Source organism: Temnothorax nylanderi, unplaced genomic scaffold, assembly GCF_030848795.1.
Source record: "Temnothorax nylanderi isolate EJ_2023f unplaced genomic scaffold, tnyl_v1.0 TNYL_tig0058_pilon, whole genome shotgun sequence".
Lineage (NCBI taxonomy): Eukaryota > Metazoa > Arthropoda > Insecta > Hymenoptera > Formicidae > Temnothorax > Temnothorax nylanderi.
The window spans coordinates 874,339-900,663 of NW_027249120.1; the positions used below are offsets into that span (position 1 = coordinate 874,339).

Consider the following 26,325-nt stretch of genomic DNA (forward strand, 5'->3'; position numbering starts at 1 on the left):
ACGGTGCTAACGGCCGACGGGCGGTCATTGTTCCGCAATTATTGTCCTATCTAATCGCCACTAGTAGCTAGGAGCAAGTCGTTGAGCGTTTCTCGATATCTAATCGTAAAAGTCAGCTATATACGTGGGAGAAGCGATTGCAGCGATTCCCATTCGACGCGGTCCACGCTTGTTCATAGATTTTTACTTGACTTCTTTTCTTTTATTATGTAAGAGCATGAGATTACAAAGCAAGAAGCGACCTATTAATATGTATACGAGTAATGAAAAGGATAAACGCCACGGTATAATGATAGATGAATAGAAAAAGTGAAGATTACAAATGTCAATATACAATAATAGAATACGTGTAAGAAGCAATCAATCTTAGCATGGATTATTGAAAAATTAAATAGATACGTGATTTCAATCTTTCGAATAGAGTATAAAGAGCTTTACTATGATTAATTAGAATTACAGACATATACATGCGAACCACCGCGCGATAACGCTTTCGAGAGGATAATAGTTTCCTACATAACTATTCTCATGACTCACGCGCTCGCCGATATTTGTGCTCGCTAGAGGCATGCGTACGTGCTTAAATTCACGAAAGCGAGTAAGCTACGCGTGCGTGTAGAACAAATATTTTTATGCCGTAGCGTCGAGTATACGAGGAAATAAATACACGACGCGCGATGGGCGCAACAACTGGCCGGAAGATGATTTAACTTCGTCGAGGACCGGACCGATAAACCGTTCGAGGAATCGAATTCTCTAATTACGAGTCATTGAGACGATTTTCTGGGCGATGGGCTCCGGTCCGGGCCGTCCGTTCGAGGAATTCCACGGCAACGGCTAATACGATAAATGAGATCTCGGCAAATCCAATCTCGCGCAATAAGGGACGGGATGTCTTTCCTTTCGTTTCCGTCGCCAGTGCTCGACGGCATAATCGAGCGAAGATTTAATCTCCCTCCTTTCCCCCTTCTATCCTTCGGGCCATACCGAATCGTTCTATCCATGACACGCTGTAAAACGTCGTTATAGTCCGCCCTCTGACCCCTCCGAACGATCTTAGAAAGCTTCTTTGATGACCGCCGTTATCGGTGATCGGCTGACACTTGGCTCTTTCGCGGCATGGAGCTCGTGTCGTGGCCGGCTGGTTAACGCCGGGATATATCCGAACGTATCGTAAATCATCGCTGCCCGCAGATAAGATCCCCGATCACGTTTTCACGGATTTTGCACCGATCGATACGGCTGCGCCGACGATAATTACAAGCCTCGCCTAAGAGGTCTTTATCGAGACAAACACGACTCGAGTCAAAATACGCGGTAGCGTTTTGCATTAAATATGCACAATGTATAAAACAACCATATTACCATATAATATTTGTAAGTGTATAAAAAAATTTAGATAATACGATTTAGTTACATTCGTGCAAAATGAAATAAACATATCGTTTTGCACGAATGTACGTGCAACGAATAAACGAATATTTTGCATTTTGCATTTGATATTACGCGATATGGGAAAAGTCACATCGATATGAGAAAGCTGGAATAAAACTTATTTGTTTCACTCAGATCACATCTTAGGTCACCCTTTATCTTTCATTCTTTATGCATCCGGCCGCAGACGAGAAAAAAAAAGGAATTGATAGATCTCTTTCTCTCGCGGTCCCGGTATCGCCCTTTGAAAAATCCTGGATACGCGACTGGTTTGTACTTCACTCACAAGATGAATGTGGGCAATGAAATACGGATACAGACGGCAAATCAGAGAAAACGTGGAACACGCGATACGAGTACACCACGGAAACGGTCGGGCCCGACTGCGCACGCTGAAACGTCCGAAAGAGATCGAAAGCAGATGGAAGCAATATATTGCTATCCAGATTTTGATAGCGCCGACACAAGGGTTCTTTACAGCTTGGCCAACAAAGATAGTCTTAGACTGTATAAAAAAACTCACGTTTATTTTCTTATTGTAGACCTACTGGTATTATTATAGGCCTATACTAGTTTCCTAGCAATCTCTATTAGTCATAAGCGAAGTGCGGCGGAACTTACGGTAATTTTGACGCGAAGTAAATTTCATGGAATTAATTACCGAGCGATGTATTCGCAATGTATACACGTTTTGACGTAATAACAAACTTCAACGTAACAATAACGCAACTAGATGGTGACGTAAAGTACGTTCATATATTATATGTTTATATATAGTTTACATATCGTTTATATACGCGTGTAGTTATACATCGTTACCGCGACGACACAACAAACGTCAGAATTCTGGAAGATTGCGAGACACGCTCGATGCGATTAAATCGGCTGGTAACCGAATTTCTTAATTAATGGTGCGCGCGCGCGTACGCCGCGGGAGCCGCGACTGTAATTAAATCCGCGTCACGGCGGGATACACGGACGTTAGCGTACATAAATCCGTTCGCTTTGTAATTAAAGCGCGCGGCGTTTTCTTCGTGCTAGCGCGACGCGGCGGAGCGAGAGTGCGAGTGTGAATCATCGTCGCGCATTTAACGCGCGTACAACGCGACCCGTGGCATGTTGTTGCACGATACTGTTGCACTGCAAATTCGATAAATATCAACGAAATCGTTTGATAGTCGAAACAAAAACTGGTATAAGACATTTTCGCCGAGCTGTCGGCATCAGTTAGATAATTAAAGAAGGAACTAACTGGCTACCAAAGCGGTTACTCTTTCCAGATGGATAATTAAAGTTTTCCATCCAGAGTTGTTTTAAAAGTGTACAATATAAAGCAGAGAATCGATGATAATCGAAAATCCAAAGTCATTCTTTTTTATTCAGAGCGTTCGTCTCGAGATAAATAATATCTCATAGCTTTACCTACATATAGTTATCATCTAGATCAAATGACTTTTAGTTTACGCTCAGTGCATTCGAAATACTGCAGTGGATGTCTCATGCTGATAAACTGCACCTTCGTGTCGCATTGTATTCTCAAAGCAGCGTGAATCATTTGAAGATGGCGATCCGTAAATGTTTTCGCACGTGCTACGAGACAAACGCGGGACGGGCTCTTCAGCGTAGCGGAGAGCATTGTACTCGGCGAAATCGTCACAGCTGATAATCCTTACGTCAGATCAGTTTAAGGACTTAAGCCATTGAAGGGCGACGCGCGCGCGTTCTGATTCACTTACCCTCCGCGTGTTTTTCGGCGCGTGAATGGCGAGGAGGAGACGCCGCGCGCGATCTCGCAGATGCGCGTTATAAAAAGAGCTTAGAGATTGGATACGTATCTTTTTTATTCGAACGTCTTCCGATCGGCGCGCACACGACGACGATGCCGATGGTACACAATGAACTTTTTGGGCGTGCGGGTCTTTGTCGCGACGATCTCAGTTCATCTCGTAGAACGCTCCGATGCAGTAACCCACTTTCGTCCGTTGACGAAACACGCCGGAGGCGTCGAACCGACGACGAAGGGCTTTGGGTCGGAAACTGCGCTCGTGAGGCGAGCTCGTCCTCGTCCTCGAGGATCATCCGTCTAACTTCGCATAACACGCTGTTAAGCGCAAACGAGATTATCCCGCAACTAGACAAACCCACGATAGCGTTTGCTCATTAACGCGCGGCACACCGAGTACCTTCGGGGATGACGGCACGAACGAGAAACTGTATTCGATGGTGTTCACTGATACGAACTTTGGAACTATCACGTGACTGGTGGTTTCTTCTAAGGTCAGTATTGGCGTAAAGGAGAATATGCTGAGTGACGTAAAGAGAAGCTATCTTTTTATACACGTAGATAACGTTTATATAAACTGCGGTTTTCCTTCCTTTCTTATGCGGTCAATTTAAAGCTCAAACAAAGTTGAGTTTGATATTTATAATCGTTTTCTTGGCGAGAGAAAGCACGTGGTGCAATGCTATCATTTAACAAATAATTTCGAGAGATACGCAAGTAGATTAAAGAATAATATTATTTCAAATTCCTTTCCTCTTTTGCACCGAGATCTGAACGAAGTTTTACGCTCTACATTGTAGTCATATCGGTTGACGTCATTTGTGTTTCAAAAGATTAACTGCAAAGATTACATCACTAGATTATAGAAGGCATATAAAAAAGCTGTATCAAAGATAATAAACCTAAATCTTAAACTCCTTAATCCATCGTATGATTCCTTATCAAATACTATATTTATCATCCCCATAGTTCGTAGCTTTTTATCTGAAATTTGTGACATTCGACCGATTGAAATGATTCTTGCGAATGACGCGGCATCGCTATCGCTAGGACTTTCTTGGAAACTGCACCATTTTCCCACATATATACCGCGATATACCGGGAGGTTTATTCGCGATAACTTCCACCCAGGCTAAACGTCTATTTCGAAAGTCGGTGGACGGTTTGCCGGGAGATAAGACATGAGGGGGATGATTGCGAATAATACGACGATCTGTGCGCAAACGTTCTCATAGATATACAGCGGTAGACCGGCTATCGGAGCCGCGGCGTTATCGTTTTGCTGATAGCTGGCACTAGACGCGAGTTACGTAACACTTTAGGGTCAACGTTTCCACTGGCTTTATGCAATTGCATGTCGGTATGCTATGAATAGCTTCGCCCAGCCAGCGACGGCCGTAAACCAACTTTACCGCGAACAAGTCGACGTACTCGGCTTCATATAGATAGACGCTTAAGAAAATTCTATTTTTGCGTCGCGGTAATAGCGTTGCTATAACGTCACTTGTCGATAGATCACCGATTGCACATAGCACGATGATATCTACGGTAAACATCACGATTTCTATCGATACATACAAACAATTAAACACATTTTTTTTTATCAATCTTAACTCAAATAAGAATATTTTTTCATTATTTTATTTAATATTCAACTTTTGCATTTTGGCTCGTAATTTATTTCTTTTGGTTATTAAATGTTTATATCGATGAATGCCACTGCTTATCTTTATGATGTGCCTTCTTGAGAATACAAAGAACATTAACGTAAATAATTCCGTGGATAGATGTACGATTAGATGTAAATTGCGCTGCGATTATCGATATGAAGTATATTTTTTCGTAGAATCTTGATGTTGCACTTGCTCATAAAAAGATAATTAAATTTGTTTTATAACAAGAAGTACGTGAGCTTTCGCGCGTGCCATTTATACAAACCGTTTAACTCCCCGTTAAGATAATAATACTTCCTAAGATAATAATGCCTGCAAGAACAGGCATTTTCGCGGTTGTTCGGCATTCTTTGTCAACGTGACACACATCGAAGTACACATTTGCGTACTTTAAAAGGAAATGTCCGAGTATAAAAATACATTAGCTAAGTTGCTTTCCTTGCTCGAAGGAAATGCGACATTGTACTTCGCATATGTCCATTACCGCCTACTCTGTACTTCGTATTGGAAGTTGGATTTGCGGAATTTAAAAGTCAAGTGTATAGATATTTAAAACTAGTAGATATAAACAGAAATATAAAAATAAAATCGTTCGGATTACTTCACGCTATTTCACGTTGTTGCCTGATGAGACCTTGGCCATTTTATAAGCTAAAGCTCTTTAAAGATGGCCGAGCGAGATGTTCGAGAATCTACGTTGCCCTTATTTTCGGAGGGCGTGGCTATCGACTGGCATGTTTAAAGACCATTCAATGTAGGTACATCATGACGCATCATGGTTACATCACATGAGAACAATTATGCCTTATTTAGGTATGAAGTGGATAGCAGGTATCGATCGTAGAAACCGAGGGTGGAACAGGATGGGTGGCTTTCAAGGGGCTCGACCGCTCGAAAAGTAGAACGTTCGCGTGGAGACGCGATGAGTTTTAGGGTCAAAGCAACGACGTCGGGAAGGACGGGTCTTCGCATCGGGTTTTCCCGCGAGTGACGCGCCCTGTAATTTCCAATCCTGGTTGGTACAAGCGTGGCCGGGGACACGCCGAAACGGTAGAACGCGATGGTGGCCCGGGAAACGGCGGTGGTGGTGATCGACGAGTAATGGTGGTGGTGAAGCCCGCTGCGCCGCCGGCAGTGGAAACGGGGGTAGTGGTGGTGGGTTTTCTACGCGGGGTAGAAACTTGACGAGGGGGCGCATACGCGACCCCTGACGCCGGTTCCGAGGCTACCGAGGGGGAGAAACCCTGGTGGCCTGCGATTGCAGCGGGCATGCGCAGCCTGAAACCGAAAGTGCACGCCCACCCGGGGCAATGCCGCCCCTGAACCTAGACCTACACCCCCGCTCTCTCTCCGGAGCCCCATCAACCCGATCAACCCGGTGCCCCTAACCTTCAAACTCCAACCTCTAACCAGGCGCCACTCTCCCACCCTCATCCTCTGCACCACGAGCCAGCCACCCTGTCGACCGAGCGCCGCTCGTTCTGCCGCTGCAAGCGAGGCTCCCAGGAAAAACTCCCTCCGCGCCCTAAGGACGCGCGTGTACCGCCCGGGGGTGAAAAATGAGTGCCGTGCGGCACCAGCGGCGTAACAATGACGACTTGGATTACGCGCTTTATTGCGTTTCTGATGAGAATGGATGTTAATGCAATATCGTAGATTCGATAATAGGAGCCGAGTTCCGTTCTTCCTCCACTTTCTCCGTCTCGCGGTCCAATTTTGATGCTCGTGAGAATTCGAGGGCTTCGCGAAGCCCAAAATCAACACCATTTGCGCGTGCGAGAATCGGGACGTTTCCGTTACCGTTTGTACGCCACAAATGCCCAACAATGCACACTCACCTAATTACGACACGTTTTTACGTCGCGACATTTAATTAATTAAACATTTAATTCGCGTATATATGCATTTTCCCGCGCATCGTCTATGACTGGCAACTTTGATCGAGTGCAACGAGTACAAGGTATAAACATTGCTATTGTGTTTCATCGCTTTGCAACACGGTAATATAAAAATCTAAATGCGAAGTGGCGCGTTTGCCATTTCCGCCGATTCACGCGAACGTCATCGCGCAAATACTCCCGCGAAGAGGACGACGACGATAAAACCGGGGAATTTTCCTTCGCAATTGTCTAGATTTTTTTTCTCGAACGCGTTCCACTTCTTTCGATTCACCCTCGAAGGGCGGATTTCTAATAGCGCGCTCTGGGTACTTCTTAATGCGCGAACGGGGATGGGCTACGTGATTCTTTTCAGTGACACATCTGGTTCTTTGTATATCCGGACTCGTCTTTATACATCCGAAAACTCGTCTGCCTGCACTCGCCCTTCGGTTCCGCTTTACCCCATGACGTACAACGTCGTATGTGCCGGCTTAAAGCCTCATTCACGATCACCGTCCTAGAAACCCGAACCGATCAAAACAGCTTTTTCATAGGGAGCCCTCTCGAGAACGGTGGATTATCCTTTCTCGGGTACCCCGTAGGCAGCGGTCCTATGGTCTGGTTCCCTCGCGCCTAACCATCGGCGAGATTCGGGAACCGACTGACCTGAATTCCCGCCGCTCGAACGCCGCGGCGCGGCGGCTCGTTCTTGTACAATATTTACACGAGCCGATACAAATGGCGGGGCTCCTCAATCCCGGCGAATCAAATTCGTCTCTCTGACATCACGTACAATGTGCTCGAGTGTGATATACGGACATCTACTACAGGCCTCGTTATTTATCGTCATACCTGGGTATTTACCGCAAGGAAGGAAGTACGCGCGTGAACGGAATACGCGTCGTCGAGATCCGATCGATTCATTCATTCCCCGTTCACGATCCCGATTGTTTGTCGCGTTCACGACTCAAAAATTTCTATAATGCGTCGAATGCATTCGTCAAACACGAGGTTTAACAGAGTTTCGCCTAGACTCATAATGATAAAATTTAACGCGTCGTTTTTGGAACGCTAATCTGTTGGAATAACTTCAGATAAATATAAATTGTTGAAAAGATGATTGCAAGAATTGGATCCTCTTAGTTTTCGATAGATTAATCTAATTTTCACACAATAGCTCATGTATCTTCTAAAATGCTTGCGATACTGTATCAGGGAAGTATGAAACTTCATCATCAAGTTTCATGCGTTATTTTTATCAAACATTCACAATTTGTGAACCGATGTCGCACACAAATTGGGTAATCTTAAGTTTCCTAACAGCTTTACGATCACCGATAAAATTATGCAATGTAATCTAATATGTATCTCATTTCGCATTGCCGTCCTTTCGAAGTCGATTCGATGTGCGTAGTTTCGGTCTAAAACACGTGAAGTTTACTGAGGTAAACAAAATCGACTCTTTACGATTTATTTCCGTATGACTGAACACACGTGAAAGCTTGTAAAGATATTTCGCGTTGTGTGTTTGAATAAATTTTGTATGATTCACCAATTATCTTATGGCAAAATAAATACAGACGAAAATGTAAATGTTAGTAAAAATACGAAAAGTTGTATATTCGTAATCAAAGCTTCAAACAAAGAAAACAGATAATTTTTACAAGTAAAATATTTTAAGATTATAAGCATTATATAAAATTTAATTGACAGTTGTAATAATGTGATAAAATATCGATAGATAGATAATTCATTTGATAGTCAACTTCATTGAACACTAAATATTCTATCTTGCTAAATCAATACGATCATATCAAATATGCGATAGAACGAGAAGTATGATTTATCTATGAAAACAATTTTTTATCAAAATAAATCTCGTATAGATATTAATTTCAGTTACGTTCTTATTATTTTCAATCTGCATATACGTTATGATAATTTATAAAATGATTTAGAAAGCAGGATCGAGTATTTCGCGAAAGAAACGTTATTTAGCGTTTCAATGTTGATAGGAATATCAGCAGGCTCAGCAAAATATCCACCGGAAAGAAAAATCTTTGATGCATCCGGTGTGTGCGATTAGAAATATTTTATTCGGCACGATAAACATGAAGAAAAAAGAATCGCTGCCGTTAATGGCGCTTTTCTTACAGATAACTGAAATGCACGATAAGCGTAACGTTTAATGTTAAATCATATTAAATCAGAACGTTGTTTGTGCAATTCTCTCGCTGACACTTGCGATAACACGAATTCGCGAGAGTAAATCGAGAAATGACAGACGACAACACTCCTACGATTTATCATCGATAAATTGCTTTAACAAGCGTATTTGCAGATATAAATTTCTCGACAAATACCAGATATAACATCGGTATCTCGAATACAACTATACTTTATCAATACACACAATAAACGCTTATTTATTTAGTTCCTATTTTCGTGTCTTCTTTTGCGTCAGCTGTATAGCTATCAAACATTTTTATCAAATAAAAATAGCAACGAGAGATTCTTTCTCGTTGATATTTTTATTCGGACATCAAAAATAGTCTTCGAAGAAACGAGTTTGCAGTGACGCGATCGGCGCCCTGAACTTTATAAAATTTGCATCGAAAGACTTGGCCTACCTGACTAATCGTATCTCGATCGCCTTATATGAATCGCCACATTATCCAATTAGCATAAATCGAGATTCCGTGGAAACAATTTCATCAGGATAGACGTGCGGAACAATCTTGTCGAGACTTACCTGCGAGATGAATCTTTCTGCGCGTAAATAAGTATCTCGGTCATGACCACGAGCACCGCAACTGCGTATCCGAATTTCCGTATCCGTAGAAGTTTCGAGAGCGATGGAAATCTGCAAAAAAATAAGACTGCTTTATAATACGAAATAATTTGGGCAAAAATTGGGATTTGATAACTGTAGAGCAAAATTAATTTTAATATTTTTAACGTAAGGAGCAAAACGTGCAGAGACGCTTTTACGGCGCATTTCGTTAAACTTGTCGGTTGATTATGCACGTCCTCAATATTGGCTGCTCTTCATTTTTGCACCGTGGCACGATCTCGTTCACGTAGATATCCACGATCGCGGCATTTCGCGAATTTACGACGTACGCTTCGCGGGCTTTAACGGCACGTAGATGCGTAACGGGGAAAAGAAACAGCCCCCAGACGCTTAAGTGGAAAGTATTACTTGTATCTTTTTTTTTGTAACGCGTTCGTCGTGAATCATCCGTTCCTTCTCTTCCCTTTCCGTGGCGCGGAGAGCATCGCGAGAGCGTTTACGTACATTCGTTCGAGTTTGCGCGTAAATAAATGTAAATAACGCGGTTACCTTTGCCATAAATAATGATGAAAAAAATGTAACGAAGAATGCGAAATACGGTCTACCATTATATTTGAGGCCGTAATTACACGGTCGGTATATCGACATTGCGATACGTTTTCTTTTCAGAGATGCAACATTTCAGCGCGAGAATCTACATTACATTTTTATATTTTTATAATTTCGTTAAATACTTTTATATTTAAAACAAGGAATAAGCTTCCTTCATGTGAACACCGTAAAATCTCACTGGAATACCGAATTTCATATTCCAGCTGTATGCTGGTGGTGTGCGGATGAAGAGTTGTCACGTTTGGAGCCTTTTGCACACGTCACGGTTTTCACTTTATTCGGGCTTTAAAGCTCTTACGCGAGTATTGTTTGCGCGATATACACGAGACAGAAAGGTAAGCCAATGTCAAAAGAACATGAACGAGATAAGAGAAACGAAACAGGAATTCGCGCGCATAAGCTCGTTTGCTCGAAAAACGAAGAGATGTTTAAGCAAAAAATTATAGATTTCGGCATTAAAGTATATTAAAATGTCAGCTTATCCTAGAGTAAAATATTCCAAGAGAAATTACAAAATAAATTGCCATATTATATAGATTTCTTATAATGTCGCATGTATATTTTTATACTTACTTAAACTATTGAAATTTGCTTCATTACAGATAGATTTTGACACTGACACGTTGCCAAATACGAGTTAACTCGACGTACTGGTCTGACCTGCAATTAAAAAAATTGCAGTTATGAAAAGATTCGCAGAAAATACTTAATAAAATTGACAATTGGGCTTCTGAGATAAGAATAAAAAATTAATAATGGCGTTAAAAAACTGCGAACGTGTTAAAGTATTAAAATCAGCGTATTTAAAGTAAAATATTCCGAGAGAAATTACAAAATGAAGTGCCATATATTATTATTTATATAGATTTCTTATAATGTCGTACGTATATTTTAATACTTGCTCAAAACTATTGAAATTGCTTCTTAACAGATATCTGACTCTAGAAAACTCTAGAAAACTTTAAGATGACTACATCTAAAGCGATTTTTACGTGTTTAATATAGATAATTAATATAAATAACGTAATGTATATTTGTATTCACCTCATCAGTGCTACGGTCAGCATCTGGTAACGTCGAGTACAACGAATTTTGTCGCGATCGAGAAACGTAACTCCGCAATTGCTACTACGCCGCGATCGTAGCTACTCCATTCCATAGCTCGCGCACGGGATTTCGGGTAAGAATATACAAGGCACGGGTTTCAGGCGTTACCCTCGCATGTACATACGTACGTACAATTCCTCGTTGGAGTCGTCCGGGACTCGCCTCGTATCGCCGAAAGCGTGCACGCGCACGCATACACACGTAAGCCGCGTAGCTCCGAATCATATTCGCGGGGCTGCGTTTGCCTGGCCTGCCGGCCGGCCGGCCGGCTAGGTTCGAAAAGTAAAACGGCGCGCTCGCGCGCATACGTGCACACAGCGAGGCGCGCGCGAGCGCGAGAGAGACGCGGCGAGGAAACCAGAGGAAATGAGCGAGACGGCGACAACGAGGTACCCGGCGGTCGCGCGACGGACGGAGAGACGCCACGACGAGAAGGAGAGAGAGCGAGAGAGAGAGAGAGAAGGCACTCGGGCGTAGCAGGGGGCGACGTCGCGGGCGCGAGCGAGACGAGACGATTATCGCGGCCGCCGCGGTGCGGCGGTGTGTGCGCCGCGGCGCGGCCGACGGAGGTACGCGACAACGGCGCGCATCGATTGGCGCGCTAGCCGTGACCCCCACCATGATGCTTTCGCTTTCACCCAATGGGGCCTCACTTTCGCGCTCGCCCGCGTTCGGCGCCGCGGCAGCCGGCACGCTGTCGTCGTCGTCGCCGGCTTCTCTCAGTGTGACTGGTGCACCCTACGTGTGAGCGAGCGTTTTTCGTGGCGTCGTCTGTGGGCTCGTCCGTTTCGTCTGCGGGAGAGAGAGAGAGAGAGAGAGAGAGAGGCAGAAAGAGAAGGAAGACGAACGGGAAAAGGGTTTCGGAAGAGGAGGCGTAGGAGGAGGTGGAGTGAGGCGGCCTCGGTGACGACGTGCGACATCGCAGACTGTAAAAACCACGTTAACTCGCGCATCAATCGTTAAAAGTGTGTCGATTTAAATCGTCGCGGCGGTTTCGGCGTGAAACGCGACCGGCGACGTGTGTACGCGCGCGCGCGCTCCCTCGCGCTCACCATCGGAAATTGCGTTGCACACCGGGGCGGCGCGGTACGTACCGGCGCCGGTTGACCCTGACATTCGAGAGGCACTCGTCGTCTCGCGCGCGCAGGAGCGACATCGCGCTTGTTGTGTTCCGACTCGTCCGTGGTGGCGGTGAACGAACGAACGAACGAAGGAGCGAGGACGCGGAAGGACGAAGATCGCGGGTGCACCTTTTTGTGGATTCAGTACGAGACTTCTTTTATTTTTCTCTTCTCCGCGGCGCGTCGTGTCGCGTCGCGGTCTTAGCCCGCTGACCTTGACTCCGATGCGCCAGCGCGTCGACGGAAACGCCGAGGAACGTCAGCCCGTGTTCCGAGCGGTGTTTACGCGCGGTGTGTTGCCGATCGCGCGACCGGCCGCGGCGATTCCGTTGTGACACGCGACAACGAATGGACCCTGACTCTTCGGCGAGGCGGCGCCTTGATATCGCCGAGTCGAGCGAACCGGTTGCTCTGTCGCTCGATCTCACGCCCCCTCGTCGTCGCATCTGTATCTATCGCGCGTGAGGTGTGCCGGCCGGAGATGAAGAAGTAGAAAAGGCAGACCGTAACGTGTGTGTGGCCATAACGAAGCGCGCGTTCCCTGCCGCGTTGACATCCGCGCGACTCTCGAGCGTATCGCGAGGACAACGTCACCCGTCGAGGAAGAGCGACTTAGCGGAAGAGGACAGCCGACCTTGACGTGAGTCGAGTCTCTAGGGCGATCTATATGGCACCGCGGCGTCACGCCAACGGCGGCCACGGCGGCGGCGGTGGCGGCGGCGGCCTCGGCCTCCTGGAGAACGGGGGCGGTGGCGGCGGCGGCGGCGGCGGCGGCGGCGGCGGTGGCATTGGCACCAACGATCCCATGGACAACCTGCTGAACCCGAGCCAGACGACGCGCTGCTGCACTCCGACCGGCGAGTGCCTGCGCGGCGACACCCTCATCCGCCTAAACGCCCTGCACGACGCGGTCAAGGTCACCTGCAACAACGACAACTGCCCGATCGGCCAGTTCATGCATCGCGAGTGCTTCGACGCCTGGGAGCAGACGGTACTTACGTACCTGAAGAGCTGCGGCCGCGCCCGCAGCTGGTCCGAGCGTCAGCGTCACCAGAATCTCTGGACGAAGAAGGGCTACGATCTCGCGTTCAAGGCGTGCGGCTGCCGCTGCGGCCGCGGCCACCTGAAGAAGGACCTCGACTGGATGCCGCCCGGCCTCGGCAACGTCCCCGGCAATCGCCCCGACGAGAACGAGGCGAAGAAGAAGAAGCGACGTAACCGTCAGAACACCCGGCCGAGCCTGGCAGTGTCGGCCGGCCCGCCGAATCACGGCAACCACGTCGTCGCCGCGAACGGCCGCGGCACCAGCGAGGCCCAGATGATCGAGTCCGGTCGCGGCAGAGCCGGCTCCCTGTCGTCCAGCACCGGCTCCAGCTCGCCGCCGGCCACCAGCGAGCCCAGCGTCAGCCCTCTTCACCAGCCGCAGGCAATCATGAAGAAGAAAAGTAAAGTCGACTTCTTTAGCGATCGCGCGAGGTGAGTAATCTCCTCTATCGTTCTATTAGCTGATAACATCCAAGGGTGGGAAGGGGAGGAATCAATCGCAGAATTATAACGCACTTTGTTCAAACGTACTGTCCATTATCTTCACTGCGGCATCGACGAGATTAAGCAATTATTTACGTTCTTAACGCGTCTACTTGCCCGATAATTTCTCTTCACAACAAAACACGCGAGGATGAATTGTTTTTGTAGAAAGACCTTGTCGCTTAAATACGAATTCTTGTAAATTTTGGAAACGTACCTGTCTGATATTTCAATTCGTTCTCGCAATCGACTATTAGAGAACAAAGGCTCTCTGAATATTTTTCGACATTTCGACGAAGACTGTGTGCATCGTGAGATAGAAACGATGCATCGAGCTCGTTTCACGCAAACCCCTCGAATGGGATCTCGCTAAGGAAAGAAAGGCCGAATCTTCGGATAAGATTGATAGATGAGAAGGAACGCGTCGCGGGCGCGCGGGAGTCGTTTTCCCGTCGAGACCTTCGTCGCGTGTCGTTGTGTGGGTGTGTCTTCCGGGGAAAGACGACACCTTAAAGCAGACGCGTGAGAATGAAAACGGTGAAGACGCCAACGAAGCCTTTTGATGTGTGATTTGTGAAAAAAATACAAAAACTGAGAAGCCACATACGGACAGATTGGAATGTAGAGAATGTATGCAAAAAGAAAAGACCGCTCACGATATTAATGCTTATATGACGTAAAAACTGGGCGTGGCTAAGAACCGAAGTATTTCGCTCTTGTGAATATTCAACGTTCTTTTTTTTTATGGAAAGGCAAGTTTGTTACGACAACTCCTATATAAATCACGAAATTCAGAAAATCCAGAATATTTTCTGTTTTAAATTTGCCCGGTTATATATCGTTCTAAGCGCGGTCCGTGAGAATAAATTTCGCCTCACACACACACACACACACACGCAACACGTATCAGGTAAAATTGGTTTCGGTTTCGAGACTTGCTACTTGGTTCTTTCTTACATAATCGCGTCCCACCGAACCGCAGTTAATCCAGCCGTTTCTTTTATGAGTTTGTCGCTCGCCGCGTTTTATGGTCTCCAAATATTTAGATAAAAGCGCACCGCGCGATTTCTGTCGCGGCAGATGGTGCCCAAATGATGGCGAAGAAGATTCTCGGAAGATGTGTTTGGTTCTCGGGACTAGGCGGAAGCCTTTAACGAGATGAAAAGAAGGGGAGGGAGGGTTAAAGAGCGTCCTGCCGAAACTGTATCGTTGTTGATGTTGCACATCGTCATGCACATCGCGAACATTTGAATTTGCGTTAAAACATCTCGCGAAATCACGAAACGGCAAATGACATTCGGCTTCTCATAGAGACAAATCGATTCCGATTCGCCGCCTCGTGAAATTCGACACCGGGGACTTTTCGGGAGAGGCAGAGGGGACAGAAACGACGCGCCGAACTTTGCAAATTCGATAGCGGTCCCAACCGCTGGTTAATTCGCTCTACTGACTTTTAATATTAATCATTGCCTGCTGGTTTCGCAAAAGAGCCGTGGAACCGGTTCACGCACTCATTGAAGTTCTGAAATATGCGGCGCGGCTCCGTGGCATTTTTTAAGAGCGTCTCAAAGAAAGGATCTTATTACAGGGTAGAAAGTTTAAAAAAATCAGAGTTTAAAGAATGTTCGAAACTAATCGGAACTTTGCTTCTTTGGACAAGAGCTTGCGTCTATATTACGTTAATATGAATCTCGCGCGCTTTTTTGTACTGAAATCTTAAATTTGGCAAACTTAAGCGAAAAACTTTTAAGACGTTGCACTGCCGAGGAGCATCATAAACTCAGCAAATTGTTCAGACGACTGGCGTGCCTTTATTAACATTTTATGACGTTCCATATTGTATACCGCGATTATCGAGCAGTTTCTTTGTTCAGTTCGCGATAGCGGTTGTATCGAAAGAGAACGTGCGCCAATTCCGAGTCGATCCACAAGACTAGTGTTCGTAAGATTTTAAACATAGATTGTATTTTGACTGCTTTTGACGTCACACATACACACAAGAGACGCAACACAGTTAAAAATCGTAATACATGTTTTTCTTTTCGTTGACGGGACGATTTATATATTTCGGCGGTGTGTATTTTGCACGAGGGAAATAAAAAGAGCGAGTGTCGCCGAAGGGAGGAAACGCAGGCGAGTCGTCGTTCGCGTACGCGTGTCGTAAAAGCAACTCTCCGGACGCGCGTTCGAGAGGGCATGAATGAACGCCGCTGGTCTGTTTTCTCGTCGCGCGTAGGTCGCTCTCTCTATAGAGCGATGTCGGGCATGGTGTTGCCGCGCTACGTGCGTACGTGCCTCCGTGCACGCGTATTAGGTTGCTCTAGACCTCCGGTAAGAGAGAGCGAGAAGACGAAGGGCAGCGGGAGCGAGAGAGCCACCACGACGATTACGACAGCGCTCCACCCATAGTACGCGCGCGCTCTTCGCGCCTCTGTGTGTGCGCGCATGCATGTGTGTGCATCCTATATATAGATGCAGCCTTGGAAACCTGTCCTATTTCTGTTTATGTATACCTCCTCCAGTTCGACGGGTCGGGAACCCTCCTGGGCCCTGCTTCGCCGCGTTCTACGACGCTGAATTTTTCCAGACTTCTGACCTACGCTGTCTATTTGCTCGATTGAGAGCTCGCTCGTGATGAACGCGATTTATCTTGCTAAGCGCCGCTTCGCAAGATAATTCGCAGATAAGAAAGCGTGATAAATAACGCAGGATATAGTTGAAAAACATTTTCTCTTTTTTTGAGAAAGCTATAATTGCAGTTCTTTAAAAAATCTTTGCGTCGATAATTTTTTATTTTATAAAATTGTCCTTTCAGATTCGTTCGCTATTTTTAAGTACTGTTATTAAGCTCGAAAAAACAATAAAGTCTATAATATGTAAATCTAAAGTTAATGCTAATTCTATATTGTTAGGACTCTTTTGATTTTATAACAAGGATAAATGCATTGAATTCATTTAAGTTTTTTCGAACACAACGGCTAGCAAGATCTTCAGACCCTCTCCGCATTCTCGGTTTCGTTTTCGTTTCGGGCGCGATCGGGCGGTACCCTTGAGGCGGGTGCACATGTACCAAGATGCAACGGCGAGTTTAGGCCGCTCACGCACGAGTAGGGCGGCTGGGACCCGTTGGAGCTTGTTGTGTGTACGTTTGTGCGTGCGTGTGTTATGCGTGCACGTATGCACAAGCGATTGCTAACATTGGAAAAGAGGGAGAAGAAGACGAAAGAGAGGAGGGGAGGAGGGAGGATGCTCGTAACCTTGACCGTGGCCACCTTCTCAGGGCCACCGAGCGAGGAGGAGTCTGAACGCTCTAGCAGCTCCCAAGGCCAACGGCATGGAATCACGCCACTACGATTTAAAGAGGTAGAGAGCGTCGAGAGGATGCTGCTAAAAACCTGCACCCGGTTGCCTGTGCAGCTTTTCGCGCAACATCGAAAAAATCTCGATTAACTTCTGTATTACGATCAAATATTGCTTGGTCTTTTGATATCTCGACCGATGTCTCTTACTTTTTCGCGACTCTCTTTAAGGCTTATCCGTGCTCCAATTTCGATTAACACATTTCCAAAGGTTGCAATTATTCCTATTTTTTAGATTTTCGTTTTTTTGCGGCGTTGCTTGGCAGAGGATTTTCTCTAGAAAAATAACTTGATTCTGTTTCGATTTTTATAAGGCAACTGAAATAGATGATAATTAGTCTTTTAGATATAATGTAATAGATATTTTTAGATTATTTTATTGTATATTTTATTATCTTATTGAATTTCTTAAGCAATGACTTCGCCCATTTTAAGTTTCGTTTGCTCACACTTTGAAACAGGAAAGTAGATAATACGAAAGTAAATAATAGTGTCAGTGCTATTCTGGCATTTAACGCTCTTATTTCCAATATAATTACGTCGTTAGTGCTGAGACGTAAAACTTATCGAGGCCGCGAATTTTCCGCACGAATTTCCTTTGTTCCGGACTCTGTCCTCCTGACACATTCACCGCGTTTTACATTCTACGATTAAAAGGAGGAGGAGATGCGAATGAAGCTGAAGAATTAATTCACACCTACGAACGTGCACAGAACACTCGAGATTCTTACTGTTAGTGTTACGTAGTAGTTACGTGCAACTATGAGCTCACCTTTATTCTGAATCTTGTGGGTGGTGGCCGTAGCATGAATCTCGACCCGAGAGCCACGATACGATATCGCGACGGTGCGGATGTTGATCACGAATTCTGAGGATCGTTACGTGTTAAACGCAACGCGAGGGAGAGGGGCGTGAAAACCTCCGCCCCTTCCGTTCATCGCGCAATATAGCAACAGGGCGGTTATTCTCGGGAACGTTGCATCCGTTTATGCCGCGCGTATGATAGCGATTTCCCCTCTTTTTTTCCTCTCTTTTTTGCGAACTTTCGTTCGCCTCCTCTCTTCGTCGCGACTGTTACGGACGTCTTTGGAGAGACCAGCGTGCGGATCTATAAATTTCCGCTGTTGCTGTGGCGCGCGACGAGCTCACCGAGGGCTCGGATTTTAACTGGGAATAAATCGCGAAACGCTCCATTCACGGCCATTCGTAGATGTTCACTACCCTCGAAAAAACATGCCGCGAATGTTTTTCTCGTGCGACATCTTTCATGCGTTAATATTTATTGGGAGGGCGTACCGGACAATTTTTTGCGGGCTTATAAATTTCATCTTTATTTCGCTTCTCTCCTTTGCCGTTGCTCGACATATCTAGACATTACGGAGATCCATGAACGCTCGCAGAACTATTAAGAGAATCGTGGGGTTCTAATAGCTTGAATCTGAGAGCGAGTTACTGTAAGTATAGAGAAATCGCTGTTACAGAGGAGGATTAATCCTTCGAAATTGATTTAATACTCGATTTAATAGGATTCTTTGAAAGAATAAAAGAAAGAAATGAGAGCACACAAAGATATTAAAATTGCAATAAATCTTCATAAACATTTACCATTGATTCCGATCTAATCTGTGCGCACTCGCGCGTACTTGTTTTCCATTTCGAGCATTCGCGTTCCACATACTACGAAGTTTCTCCAACAAAGCGTGCATTGAATTTGTAAGTACGCATGAAACGCGTTGCGGAAAAAATTGACAGGGATAATATCGTAAATTTATACGGTGCATTCATATCGCGGCGTTAGGTTGTATAAACTTTCTCAGGAATACGGGTCTAGGTTTACGATAACGATAAGGTATCTCAAATTGCGGCCGTGGCAGTTAAATCTGGATAGTGAGGTGAGTAAGGGATTGCACTTCTCGGAAAAGCGCGTGACCGATAATTTTTAGGTAATTCTTTGCTATGTGGAATTACTACATTTACGCCTTACGATTATATTCATTCCGGCATTCTCTAGTTTTGTACAGGGGAATACGTTTATTCAACACAGATATGCGCTAATTGTGGTCACATCCGCAGGAATTTAACCAAAGTTATATATTCGAAATATTGCACGCGACATTTGCATTTCAAATTTTCGATCAATTAGTCCCGTTATACCATTTGCATCATCCGAAAGTGAGTGGCAGGCGAAGAGGTAGTCAAATTGCAGGGCTGTTGAACGCATGCGCGTGATCGTGATTAATCTGTCTGTAATTGCAAGCTTGCAGCGGACGCGTATGGATTAACACTCACCGATTGCGTTCCACAAACGAATTGCCCGCTCGCATCGCGCGTGTACACGTTACGAACGCTGATAATCGTTTGTATGCGATCACGTCCATGCAATTTGCAGCAATATATCAAACGTATCGATTTCAATGAGCGCCATTAAAACACTTATACAAAACAGATAAAGAACCCTAAAAAAATTTCAAATAAAATTGCAAATTTCTGTATTCTCATTTAGCTGCAGCTTCACATTTAGTTGTTAAAAGCGGCCTAAATTTGATTTCAAACTTTATTTATGAAGTATGTCGATATACATACTAATTACATAATTAGGATGTTATTAAGATCAAATCTTCCACAAGCCAAGGGATACAATCAAACTGATGTAATTTTTAATATAATGCTACAGTTTTCGCGTCGAATATTTCTAAGAAAAAGCGCCATTTGCGCTCATAATTGCATCCGCCTGCAGCGGAGACGACATCTCCTGTAAAGAATCGCAAAGTAATGGTGGAAGTGCGCAGGGGAATCGAGAGAGGAGCGACGGAGTTTGGGGATTGACCCTGAACCCCGACCCTGAGGCCGAGAAACGCCCCAAGGATGCCTTAAAGACGACGGGGCGAGATGTTCCTCCCTCTCGCGCGCGCATTTCTTTTTGAAAAGGTGGAAGTTGCTCTTAATTAAATTCCCTCCGAGGGGATACACTCTCGCTCCTCGTCTCGTTATCAAATCCAACAGGATTCTCGCGTTATTATCGGTCGCACTTTTTTTTCCTTTTTTCTGAATAAGACATTCCGGGCACGCCGGCTGGCTCCTGGATGTGCCAATTATTAAAGAAAAGCAGCGCGACTAACGATAGCCGGCAGGACAACATCGATATTCCGTCGAAATATCGATAATTAAGTGAAAATATCGATACTGCTTCAGCAATTTATCATTAATATATTATACCGATGTTACATAGCTTTTTCTTAAAGATATTACTATTTTCTTCTCCGTACGTATCTCAAGCTTTCATATCGTATTCAATTTTGTGTAATAAAATATGAAGAATATGAAGAAATTAAATATTCCTCAGAGATATTTTCTTACAAGTTCTCAACAATAGAAGAAAATGATTATGAGAATATCGATATTACGGAAGGTCGCCGCCTCGAAGTACAAAGCGACAGTTGTGCACAAAGCGCTGCGCGAGAGGAAAAAGTTTCTTTTCCATCTTTATTCTTGCAGATAGCGCGCAAGAAGTAATTTCCATACGGCGCGAGTTGAAATTACTTTTTGTTAAACGAGGGCGAGTTTGTGTTCTTCACTATTTTCACGTAGGTATAAAAGACGCAAGTTTATAAAAGGATTAGACTTCATTACATCCAGCACCCGTGGTCACTGTCGCGAAGTTGAAACTTTTATCCCTCTCTCAGCGTATCGCGTTAATAATAACGGCAGCTCATTAAAAGCGCATGTTTTGTTAAACAATCTCAGCTCGACGAGAAAATTTAATATAAAAAGCTGAGATAAAATTTAATGGACGCTTCTTTTGATAAAAAAAACATCTCCACGACTCGCGACTCAGAACTTTCGTCAAAACAATTTTTCAGACAATTTTTCAGTACTCGATACTAGCTATTGATATTTGTCATTAGAGGAAGTTGAACGAAACGTTCGACAAGTGACATAATATATACTAGATGTTTTTTTCGGCGTGTGAGATAATCGACACGAAGGTCGGGATAATAATGAACTCTGTCAACGATTCTCGGAGCGGAGGCTCGTGACAAGGCGCGGTAATTACGGAGTCAAAAATTAATTCGGTTTCGCATTCAGCTCGCGGACTTGCGAGGCGCCGAACGGCCTTCACACGTTGACCCAAACATAGGCGTTTCTCGCGCGCGCTCACGTTTGCACGCACGCTTATATGGCATTCGTCGCATTCGTAACGAGCTGTTTGCCAAATTCATGCAAATATGTATGGGTCGTACGAGACGGTTGTGGAGGAAACGGGCGAGGAGGGAAGGGGAGAGGGAGATAGGAGCATAGCGCCTCGCCTACTCGTACGTCATTAACATTCATGAACTGCAGGCGAGCCGTTCTGTCCTCCTTCCTCACTTTTGTATTTCTTCCGTCCGTTTCTTCGCGCGGTTTCCTACCGTTCCGGCGTAGTTTTTCGCGAAGGCGAAATTTTATCGCGCCGACGAGCTCGCTTGCATATTGAAAGCCCGCAATGAGGTCGCCATGAATACAAATCGCGTTAGAAAAATCGAAGTTATATTTGGGCACAATAGATGCAGTCGTCGATGCGTCGTGACTCGTCGACGATTGCGCGAGTGAAGATAATATTGTTTCCGACATATAGTTCCTGTTTTTTTTTTCGCGTAACCTGACTCAACCCGACCTCGCTGACATCAGTTTCATATGCAAAATGTGGAGAAAAATATAATTTTTTACAGCGCGAAATACGATGAATTAAATTAAATTCATGTTTATTTCTTTTTAGAAATGCGTTTAAACAGAGGTAAATTCATGATAACACATAAATATTTAAAGAGTTGCTTATATGATAATTACCATGAAAATACACATTATCCGTTGTAGTTAAATTAAATTAAATTTAGTTAAATTTAATTAAATTTAATTCGTTGAGAAAAAATGTATTCAAGCAACATTAATATGTATGCTGCGCCATTTTACGATCTTGTGTGCTTGAAAGTTTCTCAGATACGGAAGTTAAACGTATTCCCGCCTATACTCGGGGGGAATTAACTTTCTGTTAGAATTCCAGAGGCGATAAGGTTCTCAAGGTAATAAGCCGAATAGCCATCGTGCGCATCCCTCGGCGGAAGAGTTTTACGCGCTCTTGACTTTCGGGGACGGTGATTACTTAAAAATTACATCCCTCGGACGAGTTTAATTACGTTAGGCTCGTCCGACGTGTGACGGGCGGCATTTCGGCGGAAACGGTGTCGCGTTTTCGGTCGGTTTGCCGAATTGCGGTAATTAAGGAAATTGCGTTTCGCTGTGAGGCGCGCTTGTCGAAACTTTTCGACCTCGGCTTAATTAACGGACGAAAGAGGGACAGAGAGGTCAGACTTGAGAACGTCTTCAATTGCACTGTAATGTTAACGCAAGCTGAATTTTTTTTTAGTTGACCGAAAATTATCGCATGACCTTATTCTTAATTGTACAATTAGATCTGTGGCGATGAACAATGCATCTTTAATTAAAATAAACATTAATGTACTCGTCAGCGTTTTAAACATGAAAAACTTCGGTGGAACAAAGAGTAGTTACAATAAAAATGGTAGTTGAAGATAAACATTTAATGCTAATTCGTCTATCTAATTCTGAGTATATTATATGAATATAGATTAAAGTCAAGTAGATATTTTATGCATTGTGATCGATACCCACAGAAATAGTTTTTGGGTTGGCAAGGCTTCCCAACGTTATAACGGCCTTTTTTTTCGACGATCATAATTCGTGCCGATCCACGTGACTCGATCCGAGCTCGAATTTCTCATGGAAGATTGCTCCGAACCCTCTCATTGTCTCGACAGAAACAGAGAGAGGCTTCGCGGTATTATAACGTTACATGAGCGTGTTACGGAATACGTAATTCGATGCCAGAATATCCTGTTCACATAAGTTAGTAAGGATACTTTGAATATGTGTCAAAAGGCAGCCGCCCTCACATTGCGATATTATTATCTTAACTTATATGAACATCGAATACGTTAAGAACATCAAAACTTTTCGTTTCGCTGACTCAGGAATATCGCAGTAGTTAATAAGCACGATATTTTTCTATAATCTGCATAAAAAGTTAGAGAGAGAAACGGCCTTTAATCTTTTCAATATAAAATATGTTGTCCAGATACTCTTTACATTGGATTATAAAAGGTCATCAATTTTTATTAATGTGTTATACTTTATTGAATATAATTGAATTATATCGAAATCACCTTCATCAAAATTCATAGAATATAGCAAGTGACATTAAGAACTTTTAAATCCAGGACACTGATCTTAATTTATGAAGTCGATTCAAATTGCTAAATTGTCGTAAAACGAAAATAACATCAATCGCGCAAGTATCACATACATGCTAATTGGAACCGGGGAATCCCCGGACGAATACAGATTCACGTGTCGCCACTTCTAACAATCGCAGCGGAATATATTGCGTCGGAAGCAACGAACACGTCACTTCCGTTTCCCCGGGAGGGGAAGCAGACGATCTATATTCCAAAGCTTCTTCGATGGCGCGAAGAAGTTCTCCCGCAGGAACCACTCCCGACTCCGGTTAAATCTCAATCTTGCGCTCCCTCTTCCTTTACTCCCTCCCCATCTGTGTTTTCTCGCGATTCCTTTATATACCTTTTTTTTTCGAAATGCGGATACGACAAAGAGGTATTCTTTCAAATACGTTCGATCGGTTGTATCGCGTTCCTGCAACGATCCGCCGGCTAAATCACCAGCCTAAAACGCCAGCCAAGCAGCCTGCCAGTTCGTCCTGGCAGCGCCCGGATACTTATTTACGCGATCCCGTTATCTTTGGCCGCCCGCGCCCTCATCTTCCTCCCTTCTCCGCCGTTCTCCGTTTCTCTCGCCCTGCCGTCCGTTTCATCGGATTCCTCGAAGGCGAGAGTTAAGGAGGACGAGGAGAACCAGACGAGAAAGATTCGCCGCCGCGCCTCCTCCCGCATTCGTATGTGTATATTCTACGCACGAGAGTGTGTAAATTATTACGGGCCCGGAGGTGGTTTATTGCTAATTGGTTTGTTAACGTCGTGTTCGCTTTGCTCGAGAAGAAGAGAGAGGGAGAGAGAAAGACGCAACTCTCGCATTTTCCTCGCGTGCACGATACACTCGTTTGGCGCTCGCATGCAATTTGTGGGTATGCGTTTCGGAAAATAGGGGAAACTTTTACCAGCCACATTTAATTATAGCGAAAACGTTTCTCCCCCCCTCTTCTCTTCTCTCTCTCTCATCTCTTTACCTCTCGTCTACGGCATGTACCATAACATATGGATATGTGATATGAAGCGGCTCGCGTGCTTCAATGTTTATATTTGATGCTTGATAATACGTTTCGCAATAATTTGTTAAATAATTATGGCCTACCGCGCTCGAATGTATTTTCCAAGTACGCGCGCCGAGAAAAACAACCGAGAGAAAAATTTACCAGCTAGAATTAATTGTGATAATGATATCTCTTGCTTTCTTTTTCTCTTGTTTCTATTGTTATAATCTAACATGCTATATTTCTTCTAAAATCTAATATATTATTAGACAAATGGGTAAATGTTCAGTTACATGTTCATCGCGTGCGTAATAGAGATTAAGTCGAGTGCAATATTTGCACTTGATAACATACTCGATATATTCTATGTATATACATATATATAACAATGTCTCAGAGTAGTTTATCACAGCGTGCACTTTAGCGTGCATTTTTTTAATTAATGCGAGAGAGCAATTCGTCGAACATAAAATTTCAAAGTTTTTGACAGCAAATAATTAAAATATAAATTTGAAATATTCCAATTAAAATATTCCGTAATTAGTTTGTTAAGGCTTTACAATCTACATTATTCTCAATGATATCCGCTCGGAAAGAGGTGCAAACTAATGAAAATTTCAGACATTCGAAATGAAATGTGACTACGGAGCTTAGAGTCCGCTTGTGTCTCTGCCTCTTGAAAATCTGGCGGGAATTCGTGCTTTCTGGAGCACGTGAGCATATAATCCTCGAGAGTTCCCTGCGCTGTATAACTGTGTGGCGGGTCGAGGGAGGGGGGGGGGATTAACCTTTAGAGTTCTCAGGTAATCCTCTCTCTTTGGCGAGATTCATTCGGGGGGTCCGTTATCGCGTCGGGGATAAGTCCGGTTACAAGGACCTCCTTACACGATCGTTCGACTTCCTTTTTCTCACGCGCGTACGTGTCCTGGCGAGGAGAAAAAAGCTCCTTATCCGCCGACTCTATTTCGGTTTATTGGATGGCTCTCGTTCTCGACGTCGCTCCGATTCTCTTTCCAACTGCAACTACCATCGATACTCGGCTGCGGGTATTCGTAATATCATTTTCTCAATCTGGCCAAATCTAACAATAAGTGAACGAATTCCTGCGATTTCGCCTGTCGTAAGATCAAATCACAAAATTTCAAGCTGAAATTCGGTTTACAGAAATATATAGCCTTATAATCATAAATTTTATTGTGAAATACATTATATAAGATCCGCCACGTAAAGCGATATATTTTTTATTCTCGTAATCAAATGTCAGGTTTATTAACTGATAACCTTGTACACAAGCACCGACGATTTCTGCTTTGCGTAACTAGCTGCACCACCACGAACGCAGTCTCCCACGATTGTCGCGTCCGCTTTTCTCCCTCGATTCACCCCGGTGACATTTTCGGTGACGAGTCAGTCGAGTACGCGTCGCACAAAGCAATGCAACAATCCAGCGACGGTCTCTTTCGAGGGGGCGGGAGGAAGGGGGGGGAGGGACGAGAGCGCGCGTTCCTGAACATGACACTCGAAATCGCACCCTTTCAGGCATCGTCCAACCAGGCTCTCGCTATCGACAGTGTGCCGTTGACATTGACCCTCAAAGACGGCTCGTGTCGGCGACAAAAGCCTCGCTTCGGCATCCCGGACGGGATTTAACGAAACACAGCGAGGAGCGAGAGGGAGATTGGAGAGCAGTTGGTTCGCTATGTTTGCGGACATACGTTTGACGGATCTCTTCCCTTCCCACCCTCCATAGTAT

General features: G+C 44.5%; 1 protein-coding gene and 1 long non-coding RNA gene across 2 annotated transcripts in view; one reads left to right on the top strand and one right to left on the bottom strand.

Moving 5' to 3' along the window:
• The window catches only part of LOC139773181 (uncharacterized), a 127,291-nt gene extending 115,443 nt beyond the window's left edge, over window positions 1-11,848 (bottom strand). Inside the window, exons 1-3 of the long non-coding RNA XR_011718289.1 lie at window positions 11,221-11,848; window positions 10,750-10,836; window positions 9,523-9,633 (exon numbers count right to left, since the gene is read on the bottom strand). This is a non-coding gene — a long non-coding RNA (uncharacterized lncRNA). The remainder of the gene's footprint in view (window positions 1-9,522; window positions 9,634-10,749; window positions 10,837-11,220) is intronic.
• A 179-nt stretch (window positions 11,849-12,027) lies between these two features.
• The window catches only part of LOC139773176 (headcase protein-like), a 147,651-nt gene continuing 133,353 nt past the window's right edge, over window positions 12,028-26,325 (top strand). Inside the window, exon 1 of the mRNA XM_071707456.1 lies at window positions 12,028-13,880. Within this exon, the coding sequence (XP_071563557.1) occupies window positions 13,072-13,880 (809 nt within the window). The 5' untranslated portion in view covers window positions 12,028-13,071. The remainder of the gene's footprint in view (window positions 13,881-26,325) is intronic.